The following is a 13700-nucleotide window of genomic DNA, read 5'->3' on the forward strand; positions in this document are numbered from 1 at the left end:
TTGACAGGCTGAATTAAAAATGTATATTGGGGACTTATAAATGTATTTATAAGAATTGTATATATTTTTACAGAAAGTCTATTTCTTTGAAATGTAAAGGAAGGAATTCTTGAATTTCATTATTTTTTTCCCTTACGCTTTTGAAATTGACAACTTTTGTAGTTAAGAATCTATTTCTTACAGCTCTTCTAAACTTTGTCCTGTCTCAATTTTAAACTGGATACAGAACCAACTGATGCAATTATATGCAACCCTGGTTGTAGTAGAACAATTCTGATTCATAACTATGCAGTCTTGAGTTTTTCTATCTGATTTTGGTAAGTATTCCTTAGCTAGGGTTGGCTTTTTTAAACTTAGGACTGAGAAATTGAGGGATGGAAATTAATCCTTTCACTTCAGTACATGTAGGTTTTCAATAACTGAGTCAAGGTGGAGTTTTAAGGGGTCAGTGGTGGCAGGCCAATGATTTACAAATAATAGGTTCTGCTTGGGAAACTACCCCTTTGAGTTCTTTCCATCTGACATAACTTAAATGGTGAAATTTGTGTTTATGAGCTCTTCTGCAAAGCTTTTTAAAATATTTTCAGCTGTTCCAAATGGGACTTATTAGCAGTAAAAATGTCGCATCAGATATGATTTGATCCCTTGTTTGCTTAATAAGTTGTAAAATGATGGCTCAGAAAAGTAGCCTGTAGTCTAACCATGGTGCTATTTTAGGCTGGCTTGTTAAACACAGGTCTAAGCTAGTATGTCAATAAAGCAAATACTTATTTTCATTTCTACTAATGATCTCCTCTCCCTGCAAAAAAAGAAAAGAAAAGAAAAGAAAAGAAAAGAAAAGAAAAGAAAAGAAAAGAAAAGAAAAGAAAAGAAAAAGAAAGTGTATTTGGAGGAGTAAAGGTCCAAGAATAAACAGGAATTTCCTGGAGAACGTGATGTGGGCACTTGTTTTACCAAATATCAAGAATTGCAATAAAGCTATAATAATTGGGCCAAGGATAGACAAATTGACCAAAGGAACAGAACAGAGAGCCCAAAATCAGCTTTACACATACATGAAAACTTATAATAGATGTAGCACTTCAGATCTTTGAGTTAAGGAGTACATTTCAATAAATAATACTGGAACATTTGAGTACTCATATAGGAAAAATTGAAATTTTATTGCTATCTCACACTCAAAAAAATCAATTTAAGGTAGAATAAGGCCTTAATAGAAAAAGCAAAACTCTTAAACTTTTAGAAGAAAATATGGGAAATATCTTTATGATCTTGGAATAGAGAAGGATTTCTTAAACAATTTGTTTAAGCCATGCTGACAAAACAAAAAGTAAATCTATTCGACCACATTAAAATTAAAAGCCTATGTTCACCAAAACGCAACATAAAGAAAATTAAAAGATAGCCACAAATTACAAGATATAGATCACACATACAACCAACCAAGGATTAATATAGAGAATTTAGTTTTTAAATGCCTAAAATTGATAAGACAAGACAAACAAAAATGTGTATAAGAAATTGGCAAAATAGGAAATATGAGTGGCTAATAAACATAAAAAGATACCAAACCTGTGCTCAAACTGAGAAATGTGACTTAAGATCACAATGAGAAATTGTTTTTTTACTACCAAATTAACAAAAATAAAGTCTGACAACACCAATTATTGTGGAGGATGCAGATCAACAGGCATATTCGTACACTGCAGGTGGGAAAATAAACTGGTACAACCCTATGGAACAATGTATCATTTTCTTGAAAGTTAAACATTCACTTTCTCTACGTGCCAACAATTCTACTCCTAGAAAATTCTGGAAAATCCTGGAAAATTACGCCACATGTTAACAGAAAACATGAAAAAGAATATTTATAGCAGCCCTACTCTTAAGAGAAAAAAATAAATAAAAGAAGCAACCCAAATGTTAATTAACAGAAGAATCAATAAATAAGTGGCATTATTTAGTTTTGTAAAAAATATGCAAGCAGTCATTCTAAGCAAAATATAAAAATTCCATAAATAGGTTCAGTAAACATTACACGAGACTGTGTACCTTGCTTCTCTTGGCCTTCATTTGGGATTTTGCTAATAGGGTGTATGTGGTGATCTCGGGCCTATTCAAAATAATCCCATCCAAGACCTGAATGGCCTTGTCATGGTTTTCACAAAATGAATAAATGAGTGCTTGCTGTATAGGACTCAACTCAATGTGACCTAAAAGGAAAGGAAAGTTTATCGATACTTTTGCCAAGAATCTAAGATTGAGAACATATGTAATTATTTTAAGGAAGTCAAGCAAGTCAATGATCTATCTTTAAATATGAATTAACAAATCGATATGATACTAAAATCTAGTTACTATCAACAAAATATAAAACATTCCAATTATAAACAAACAAAAAAGCATAAAATTGGTATTTCCTATAATAACCTCTCTCACAAAATTCACTATGTTATGAAGCATTTTACTAATTGATTATGTACAAGCAAAATGGAAGTTTTAAAGTTTCAAAACCTAACTTCGACTTTCAAGTGAATCCTTCAAGCTATCTACACATAGCTATTGCAAATAATATAAACATTTTAAAGAAGTGTTTCTTTTTAAATTAAGACAATTATAAATTTGCTTTAATTATATTTACCTTTGTTCATTTCTGCTACTTGATAAATAGTGAACTTTGCAAGATCATAACATTTCATCATAAGAAGATATTGTCCTCTAGAAGAAATAATACCTTTTTAATTCTAAGCAGTTAAAAATAATTTTTCTACAATACAGTTCCTTAAAACCAGTTACTTAAAATTTTACAATTACATTTATTTATACTTACTTATGTATGATAAAAACAATGTGAAAATTATAAACATTTTATGTAGGCTAAATGAACCGGTTAGCTTGGAGATGTGACATGAACACAATTTAGGAAATGTGAAGCCGAAAGAAAAACACTCAAAGATTTTTGCAGTTATCTGTATTTAAAATGTTAGACTTCAATGCTGAGAAATGATTAAAAGATAAACACAGTTCAAGGGACGAAAAAGTAGGGGAGTATTTACATAAATTGCTAAAATGTGGTTCAAGAGTTTACAAAACAAAGCAAGCCCTTAGAAGAAAGCACAGTTCGCATCCATTTTCACATATAAGAGAGCACTCTTCTCATCCATTTTCACATGTCTATTATAAACTCATTCCCCAGGTCAGAGATTATAACCTATTTTTGGTGGTTATAACTCATAACTCGCAATGGGTGTCTATAGCAAGCTCTACCGCATTTGAAATACAATTCAATGTGTCACTATTTTTTTCAATGAATTAGCTGAGGTTTACATTTGGTACCTCAGTAGACACAATCAAACAACTGATCAAAATATGTTACCTTACTTTCACAAGCTGTGTGATAACTAGAGAACCAGTATTCTAAGAGGCCTCAGAGAACTTATACACTAAACAGTTGTGTTTGGAAGCAAGGATAAAGCAAAGAGAAAGATCTGGTTGTCTTATATTATACATTATCTTGAAGCTAACAAAAACAATAACTATATCTGACTTGCTGGTTGAAAGATGGCCATTGCTGAACTACTAAATGTAAAACAAGGAGGCTAGAAGGATCAAGAGAGAGCTAAAGATCCCAGTGGTTAGCTCAGTTGCTAAGCTATCCCAAGAAGAATTCTATTTCTATGCCCGTACCTTATTATATATAATTGAATTCCATCTGGCTGAAGGTGGATAGCATAAGATAATTCTCTTACTGCCTTTTTCAATTCATGCAACTGTTGAGTGATAAACAGAAACTTAGTTCATAATAACACTGATTGCCTTTTTTCTGATGTTTATCCCCTCCCATCTTTCAATTTTGCAGAAACATGTCATGATATACAAGCAAATGGGAACAAAGAAGTAAAAATATTTTTAAAAAGTTTGTGATGCAGTCTTTTGTTTTTTAAAAACCATTTATCTTTAATTCAAAGAATTTTAACATACCTACATATATAATTTTACATATCATACATTCTAGTTTGTTTTCTCTTTTTGTTTAGCCTTTCAGTTTTTCTCTCAACCATAACACCTTTTCCACCAAACTTTACTCATATTAATAAACTAGCATGCAGAAGAGGATAAAATTAAAAAGTAAAAGTCTGGGGTGGCTCCACAGTATAGTGGTTAGCACGTCTGCTTTACACACACAAGGTCCTGAGTTCACACCCCAGGTGGAGCCTCGGACCACACCCCAGGTGCGCCAGGCCCTGGGTGCACGCCGGGAGCATGTGGGAGGAGACGCCCTGCCTTCAGAGATCCAGTTCTTGAGGGGAAATGGCAACATCCAAAGAGGAGGGGAAAAAAAGTCAATTCCACATAAAAATAAGGAAGAAAAAACAGGGTTACACTTTAATAAGTAAATAAATGACTAAAAATATAAGAATGATGAAACAAAATATAAGAATGATGAAAAAAGTCTGCTTAAAATCAATATATAATTAAAAGCAAACACTGATTCTTTCCTTAATATTGGTCACAAAAGCATGGATTTGTACAAATTTGGAGACAAAAACTTACTATTGTTGGAAATATCAAGAGAAAGACTACACAGACTCCAGCAAAATAAACTTAGGACAACCAACAACTTCTCTTACTATGCTGATATGGTGATGCAAAGAGGAGAATGTACAAAACTAATTGTGCATGGAAGTAGGCAGTAGCTATTGATGTGGTACAAACTGTTTGGAGGAAATTATAGATGGAGTCAAAAGAGGGAACCCAAAAGGAACGAGTTCGAGATGTGTTTAAATAAATTTGAGAATTTCTGTGAAACTTTAGGCCAGCTGCTTCCCAAGCTGACCCTGCTCAGGTTGGCGTAATTATTAAGTCATCTAGTCATATGTCTGCATTGTTGCACCTGTTCCAACCGTGAATATTTATGCATTGAGGAAACCCTGACTGGGAAAAATGGAGGCTCATTCTCTGATCTTTACAAGCTGTCCTGAGGTTGGACTTCTCCAGACAGCCTTAGATTAGATTCATCCTGGAGGTTGAACCCACACCGCAGGCAAATGTATTCTACATATACACACTAGGTTTGATTTGTAATTGTTTTATTTACATGGGACCATATTGTACACACTTTATACTCTTTTCTGATTCTTGCTTTTCTTATTCAACAATATCTCAAGGAAATCTCTCCCAGTCCTCCCATATAGTTCTAATTATTCTTTTTATTGACTACATAATACTCTAGATGTGAATACAATCCAATTTATTCAACCATTACTGTGTAGAAATTTTTGCCTCCTCAGAACAATGAGTTTTTGAATATATGTCCTTATACCCTATCATTATGCTGGTGCTTTGGTTTCTAAGTGCACTCAAAGGAAATTCCAACTTCCCCCTGGAGCTCTCAGCTCCAACAACATGGAGTGAAGCAAAAAGACCACACGCCACAAGTAAGTCCATCCCTTCTCCAACACTTGTCAAGAGCAAACTTTCCCTGCAGACAACACTAAACCTGCCCAGGGTCTTCTATCTCCATCATCAGGAACATAAGGGCTTTGAATGGGACATTAGGTTCTGAGTTGTAGACATTGGAGAACAGAGCTCCTAGGCAACTCTCAATGGAGAGGCAGGGTGAGCGAGAAAAAAAAAACCCTTTAAAATTTAAAAACAAGAATTTGAAAGGAAGTTTGGGGTTTTCCGGGAATTTTTTTTGGGGGGGGGGTCTTTGTTTTTTGATTGTTTGTGTTGCTGGCAGGAGGTTGTTTTAGTTTGTTGTTGTTGTTGTTTCCCATCCATAATTAGTCTAGCCTGACTAAAACCAGTGTGACTAAAGGACTCATAGGAGACAAGGGCAGAAAGGCAATGAGGAGCTAATTTATGCAGGCCCTTGTAAGCCTTTAGCTTTTGCAGAATTTGGCTTTTATTCTGAGTGCAAAGGGAAGCTATTGAAGCTATTTGGGTGAAGAAGTAAAATAATCTGACAGGTTTTAATAGGATCACTAAGGCTGCTGTGTTGAAAATCCATTAAAATGAAATAAAGAACAGATGCAAGTAGACCAGGAGGCTACTACAATAATCCTGATGAGAAATGATAGTGTCTTAGGCAGGACCGTTAGTGGTGGAGTAGTGGAAAGGGATATCTATTTTGAAAGGTATAACAGTTAACAGTTTTTATCTCTGGAAAGTGAGATTTGGTTGGGGTTAGGGAAGACTTTTACTGTTTATTATATTGTTTGAATTTGTTACACTAAGATATATTATGCTTTTAAATTTAAGTAACTTGCAAATTTAAAAACAATTTAAAAGAACATATGAATGAGTAGGACCTCATTCTATGTGAATTCCATTCTACAAACCCACCCACTCACTAATACACACACACACACACACACAAATTGATAGACTCCAAAATGTTAATAGCAGATATCTCTAGAGAACAAAATTATGGATAGTTTTAAATTCATTTTTATTTGCATAACTACATGCAATTAATATATGTTGCTTTTGTAATAAGGGAAAAACATTTTTTAAAAAGAAAATGAAAGACAAAAATTCATACCTCATCAGTAGAGGCAATTATAGTTAACTATAGCTACTTAATATTTATTGCTTATAAATGCATTAGTTTCTGTAATTAGCTGAAAAATAATACATTAATATATTTTAAATTATATTAAACTGATATCCAGAAAATAAAAACTTTTTTTAAAAGTCAAGGTTCTTAAACCTTAAATACCTTATGATAAATTTCTGCTCGACAAATATAGCTTCGAATATATAAAGGATCAAGTCTAATAGCCTCAGAAAAATGCCAAGTGGCTTCAATGTAGTTATCCAAGTGCCGCAGGTATATGAGGCCAATGTTTATATAGGCAAAAGTAACAGTTCTAAAAAAATAAGAATGCGAAATCTTGTTAGACATTTTAATTATTCCAAATGTTCTCCAATTATGAATGAACCTAATGAAATACATACATCAATATATACCAGGGTTTTTTATGTCTTACTAAAGAAGTAAATTAGTTAATTACACTCTGTTTAAAATTATAAATACCTTTATAAAATCCTTAGAAGGAAATCAACATTTGTAGTGTCTGTGCTAGGAAGAGAATTCCTGAAGTCTTCTAGACTCTTAGCAATACTTTACTCTTCCTTGACTTAATCTTGACTTATCTTGAATTACAAGCATAGTTTTCCTCAACTCAAAAGTTTCTGCCTCGGGCTGTATTATATTCTCCATGAGTAACAGTGAGACAGTAATAGTTTCAAGGCTTATGGGTGAAAATCCTCTCCACATAGGTAGTAACCCAGTTTCTTTTCTATATCAAAGAAATGTTTTTTTCTCTTAAAATCAAACAATTTTCAATATAGAAATGGCCTAGAAAAATTACCTTGTTCAATGCCACTATTTCTTTTTTTTCTCCAAAAGTAATCTTCCTTTTCTCTTTTTATTTTAAAAGAAAATAATTTTTAAAAACACCTCTTGAACACTTTCAGATATTAAAGGTTTTGTTAATTCCATTTAGTTACTATTTAACAAAATAGATGAAAGTTAAGTTAGGTTGTTTATAATATTTTTAAAGGTAGACAAGCTGACATTTCTTTTCATCTTTTATATAGGTGTCTGCTTCAGAATGGTAAGTCAATACAATCTGTTCATTATATTTTTTTGCCATTCCCCCCTATCATCATCACCACCGTGTTTATTTCTAATCACAAAGATAGAACAGTTTCCTACTTAGTGCTAGTCTGCTGCTAACTTCCTGTCCTTGACAGCAAATGAAGACATATTTGTATTCCTTCATATACAAATTACTGGTGAGATTTTTATTAAAGCTGTCTTTAAAAAATAGTCTATTAAAAACTTTACAGCCTTCTTAACTTTTAGTTAATGTTTTCTATGAATTTCAAAACTACCTCTTTTTTGAGTGATCAAATTAAACATTTTGATTAGGTATATTAAATACAAAGTATGAGATTTTCCATTTGTTTTAAATGGAAGTAACCCTCTAGGCAATCTCAAATTGCAAAAAAATATATATATATATGCTCATGTTGTATAACATAGTGTTCCCTAGGTTTTCAGAAGTTAAAACTCCTGTTACCTTTAAATTTTTTATTTTGTGAACATATTCCTTTCCTAAAAATTAAATGTGGCTTATTTTTTCTTTTTTTTTTTAATTTTTTAAACATTTATTTATTTATTTATTTATTATTGTGACATTAGTTAACGAAATTAATAAGTTTCAGCTAGACATTTTAACAGTAAGGCATATATACATTATACTTTGTGTTCACCTCCCACAGTTAGATTTCTTTCTGTCACCACATATTTGACCTCTTTTAGCCCATCTACCTCCCCCCTTTCTCCTCCCCACTACCCTCTGGTAACCACTAGTCTCTTGTCCATGACCATAAGTCTCTGTTTGTTTGTCCTGTTCATTTGTTGCTTTTAGGTTTATATCCCATATATAAGTGATATGTGATTCTCAACTTTTTCTGGCTGGCTTATTTCGCTTAGCAATGCCTCTATTTCCAAATGATAAAACAGCCCAATTTCATAGCCCCGACCCTTCCCTAAAAGACACCAAAGTTCCTATCACCCACATTTTGGCTTTTTGCAACTGAAACTCTTTTCTTTCCATTGCTGGCTCAAAACTATCCAAAAGAAAATCACTATGGAGCCATTTTCCATGACTTTCCTGAGACAAGTTCAAAGTTTACCTTATTGATAAACTAAGTAAACAATCTGCTGTTTGGCATGGATTGGTATGGTATGTTACTCTTTCTGGCACCTTCCATTTTAATAAATGCTTCATTAGGAAGAAAGAGGGGGAGGGAGAATTATTTAATTAAATTCCATGTTTGACAGCTTAGCTTTCTGACTAGTGTGTATAACTTTCAGTTTCTTCCTGAACTTAATGTTCTAAATGTTATTGGCTTTTTTCTTTTGCTTTACTAAGCAAAGTGAAGTCAGAAGTTCTAAATAGAAATTTCCTTCTATCGAGTTGTGTGTTGTGCATAGCAACAATATATCAAGTAGAATATTTTGTCATTATTTTAAAGCTTGACGACAGTGTTCTATGAAGTTAACTTCAAAAATCTCTAACCTAGGCATCTCTAAGCTCCTCTTAATAACTTCTTGATTTTGGTATCCATGGATGTAAATCCTCTCATACCCACTCAGTCTCTAAAATTTGCAAAAGCATCTGAGGCAAACATGTTGACAACAAGTTTTACTTTAGAAATAACCTTATTTTTTGAAAATAATATTCTAATTTTAACATCACTTTATAATTGTCTCATTTTTACAAAGTTATTAATTGTGAAAGGGAAAGCTTTTTTTTCATTTTGTTTATTAATTATATACAAAAGTGAAATTAATGAGAATGAAAAGAAAAACACACCTTTCTAGAGAAATAACAGTTTCGAAGTCACAGATTGCCAGCACCCAAAGTTTTAGATCTGCATAGAGTATGCCCCGATGTAGAAAACAACCAAGATTCTCATAGCCGTCATTTATGAGAGCTTAAAAATAAAATTATATCTATTATTCAGCTTCTGAACAAACATATCTGAGTTATATTTTAGTCTCTACCCTTCCTACTACTTATTACTTTTTAACATTATATAAAATAATACATATCTACAATGAGTATACTTATTGGAAGAGTAAAAAATAGTATTCACATAAAATGTATTTGTTTATAAGTTATAATGTGGCTATCATGATTCACAAACTCATTAGAGCTGGAAGAAATCCTGGTGGTAATAAAAGATAGCCCGTTCACTCTATAAATGAAGAAATTAAGGTTTAAAGGGGCTAGATACATTGATCATGATTGCGATGCTAGTAAATGAGAAAGACAGGCCTAGAATCTAGAGTTTGACTTTTGATTCATTTCAGTGGGTTGGAGTCAAAAGGGCGCCACTGCCCTTGATGTCCCCGATGAACACAGCAACGTCTGGAGTGCTGGGTTCTAGCTGGAATTTGCCAGTCAAGATGGGCTAGTTTATTCAGCTGGGGATGTTTACTGAGCACTTATTCTATGCCCAAAATTGTGCTGGGCATATTCATATAACAAGAATTCATTGATAATAGTGTAGGTGGAAATGGCCACTTTTGGCTGTTGGCATCCTCTTATTGAAGCTTCTCAAAGCTCGTTTTTAGTTTAAGGGTTAAAAGACTGAATTTGACTAATCCATGGGCTGAGCTTCTAGAGCAGGACACAGACCACCAAGAAAATTCACTGCCATTTCAGCAAGCCGACTAAGAAATAAACTTGAATTTCCAGAAATATCCTCAGAACTCAATATGTAGAAAGATATGATATTCTTTGATATGATATTCTCCCTTTGTCATAGTTACATACACATGTAAATACACATATACTCACATTATGTTCAAAGGGCATAACGGAAACATTTTTCACTAAACTATTATAGCTGATAAAGACATATGAATATATATATACAAAATAAGTATATATTAATATATGTATATATAATTATATAATAATATACTATTACATTAGTTATCTCACATCAGCATTCCACTCTACGAAAGTTAGCCACTGAACCTCAGTTCAAATTCCTATTATGTGCAATTGAAGGCAAAGTACCTGAAACACTATAATCCTGTAGCGCTCTTAAAGGGTTACTCTTTCTGAATAAGCAGCCTCTGTAATACAATGCTAACCAGTTATTAGGATCTAAGTGAATTGCAATAGAAAAATCTTGAGTTGCTAGCTTATAAAAGCAACGTTTAAAATATGCTCTTCCTCGATATGTCCTAGAAAAAGAAAAAAATTCATTTTAACATGTATTGCAAAATATATATTTTCTTTTTTTGGCAAACTTATACAATTAATTTTGTATTTAATAATTTGTGATTATTTCCCAAGAAAGCTTGGTCATAATGTTAATAGCAAAAAGTATATAAACTTTTTATAAATAAATCAATTATACTTTACTATATATATAATTATGTGATATTAATAATATGCTCTGTATTAATTATATGCTTACTAATTTTAATATATTTCTTATGTTTATCAGAGAAGTGTGTCAATAAAATATATATGAGATTTTTTAATTTTTATTTTTTATTGAATACCTAAAATGTTAGGCTCTAATTTATACAAGATTGCTCTCTAGGAAAACCAAATAATCCATTTGAACAAAATGGGTCTTGGTGGGTAAAGTCGTTTTGGTATATTTCTGTTATACTGAAGATGTTCCCAAATAAATGGGGGGCTGCTCTATATGCATAAAAGCTATTACATCAGTTGTATGAATTTGATTCTATCTCCATTAACTAACTTCCTACTCTGATTTTGAAGTTATCATTATTATTAAATTATCACTCAAAACTATCACAACTATATCGATTCCTGAAAATCTCATATTCAATCACTTAATAATATAAAATCAAATCAGCTTTTAGAAATGAAATAAATAATTAAAGAAAAACAAGAGACATAAGCTAGTAAGTAGATTACCTGCTCTGAAGAAGTTAAAATAAAACAGGGGGAAGATAAAAGGCGCTCGAGAAGGTTATATCAAGGGATTTACTTTCAACAGTGGGCAGCCAGCCCCAGACCAAACTGTACTCTGTTTTGGATAACTCTCTCGGGTTCCTGGACCCCAGACGGGCAGCAACTGACCTCGTTGTGCTCTGAGACTTTTTCTGAGTGGTTAACACTACTTGCCCCACCCTAATGGCTTCCTGAGACTTCCGCCTAATGCCCAAGGCTCTTTTAGCAGCTGAGCCTTATAGGAAGCTAGCTGGCTAGCAGCAGCAGGCCTCAGGGTGCTCTGGGCCTTTTACTGAGTTGCCCCAGGCCCTAGTACTAGTAGCAGCCAGCCTCCGTTCACAACTTTAACTTCTCTTACCTACCTCAAGGTCCAGCACAGGTAGCAACCAACTGTAGACCACTTTGTAGCTCCTACCAGGTAGCCCCAGACTGGTCATAGGTAGCAGCTGACCTTGGATTGAACAGAAGCCCCTCTCAAGAAGTCCCAGAACCAACACAGCCAGGAGACTCCTTCAGAGTACCACCTTATTAGCCCCACAAGTGGGGCTGATAGATCTTGGTGATCTCAGCAAGCACCAAAGCCTACTGGGACAAATATCTCTATATGGGGTCAACCTTCCCCCCAACACCCCTCACCCCCATATAGCAGCTGATAAGCTGAGGGCATGACCAATCCTCATGGCCAGTCAGCTTGAGGGTCAATTCCACTTAGTGACATGCCAATAGCAATCAAGGCTCAACTACAACAGGAGTACACACAAAACTCACACAAGGGACAATCCTGTAGTACTCAGCACAGGTGATCAGGGAAACTATGTCACTGAGCCCCACAAGGCACCTACTATCTAAGGTCACCCGGCTGGGAGACATAGCAGTTCTACCTAATACATAGAAACAAACACAGAGAGGCAGCCAAAATAAGGAAACAAAAAAATATGACCCAAATGAAAGAATAAGACAAAATTCCAGAAATAAAAAAAGCTAAATAAAATGAAGGCAAGCAACATATCAGATACAGAACTCAAAACACTAGTTATAAGGATGTTCAAAGAACTTACTGAGAATTTCATTAAAGAGGTAACGAGCATAAACAAAGACATAGAAACCATAAAAAATAACCAGTCAGAATTGAAGAATAAAATAACTGAAATAAATAATACACTAGAAGTAATCAACAGCAGATTAGATGAAGCAGAGGTTCAAATCAGTGATTTAGAAGATAAAATGGCAAAAAAACACTCAATTAAAACAGTAAAAAGAAAAAAAAGAAAAAAAAAGAAAGATAGTTTGAAGAGCCTGTAGGATATTATCAAGTGTAACAATACTCACATCATAGAGGTACCAGAAGGAGAAGAGAGGGAGCAAGAAATTGAAAATTTATTTGAAGAAATAATGACAGAAAACTTCCCTAATCTGGCGAAACAGACATAGAATCCCAGGAAGCACAGAGCGTTCCAAACAAGGTGAACTCAAAGAGACCCATGTGAAGACTCATCGTAATTAAAATGCCAAATGTTAAAGATAAGGAGGGAATCTCAAAAGCAGCAAAAGAAAAGCAGCTAGTTACATAAGAGGGAGCTCTCATAAAACTGTCAGTTGATTTCTTAACACAAACATTGCAAGCCAGAAGAGATTGGCATGACATATTTAAAATAATAAAAAGCAAGGAACTATGACCAAGACTACTCTACTCAGCAAGACTATCATTTAAAATTGGAGAAAGAGCTTCTCAGACAAGAAAAAGCTAAAGTAATTCATCACCGTTAAATCTGTATTACAAGAAATGTTAAAAGAACTTCTTTAAGAAAAAGAGAAAAAAACATAAATATGAATAATAAAATGGTAATAACTATATACTTATCAATAATTAACCTTAAATGTAAATGGAGTAAATAATTCAATCAAAAGAAATAGGGTAGCTGAATGGATAAGAAAGAAAAGACCCATTCATATGATGTCTACAAAAGAGACCCGTTTCAGATCAAAAGACACACATAGAATGAAAGTAAAGGGATAGAAAAAAATATCTCATGCAAATGGAAACCAAAAAAAAAAAAAACTGAGGTAGTAATACTTATATCAGATAAAATAGACTTTAAAACAATGACTATAATGAGAGACAAAGAGGGATAAAGGGATCGATCCAACAAGAAGATATAACCCTTGTAAACATTT

At 33.3% G+C, this 13700-nt stretch overlaps 1 protein-coding gene across 1 annotated transcript in view; it reads right to left on the minus strand.

Annotated features, from left to right (window-relative positions):
* TTC6 (tetratricopeptide repeat domain 6) overlaps positions 1 to 13700 on the minus strand; it is a 197734-nt gene that overhangs the window by 31790 nt on the left and 152244 nt on the right. Inside the window, exons 17-22 of the mRNA XM_023521640.1 lie at positions 10611 to 10780; positions 9396 to 9516; positions 6725 to 6875; positions 3688 to 3770; positions 2642 to 2718; positions 2053 to 2213 (exon numbers count right to left, since the gene is read on the minus strand). Coding sequence (XP_023377408.1) covers positions 2053 to 2213; positions 2642 to 2718; positions 3688 to 3770; positions 6725 to 6875; positions 9396 to 9516; positions 10611 to 10780 — 763 coding nt within the window. The remainder of the gene's footprint in view (positions 1 to 2052; positions 2214 to 2641; positions 2719 to 3687; positions 3771 to 6724; positions 6876 to 9395; positions 9517 to 10610; positions 10781 to 13700) is intronic.

Source organism: Pteropus vampyrus, unplaced genomic scaffold (genome assembly GCF_000151845.1).
Source record: "Pteropus vampyrus isolate Shadow unplaced genomic scaffold, Pvam_2.0 Scaffold10, whole genome shotgun sequence".
Taxonomy (NCBI): Eukaryota; Metazoa; Chordata; class Mammalia; order Chiroptera; family Pteropodidae; genus Pteropus; species Pteropus vampyrus.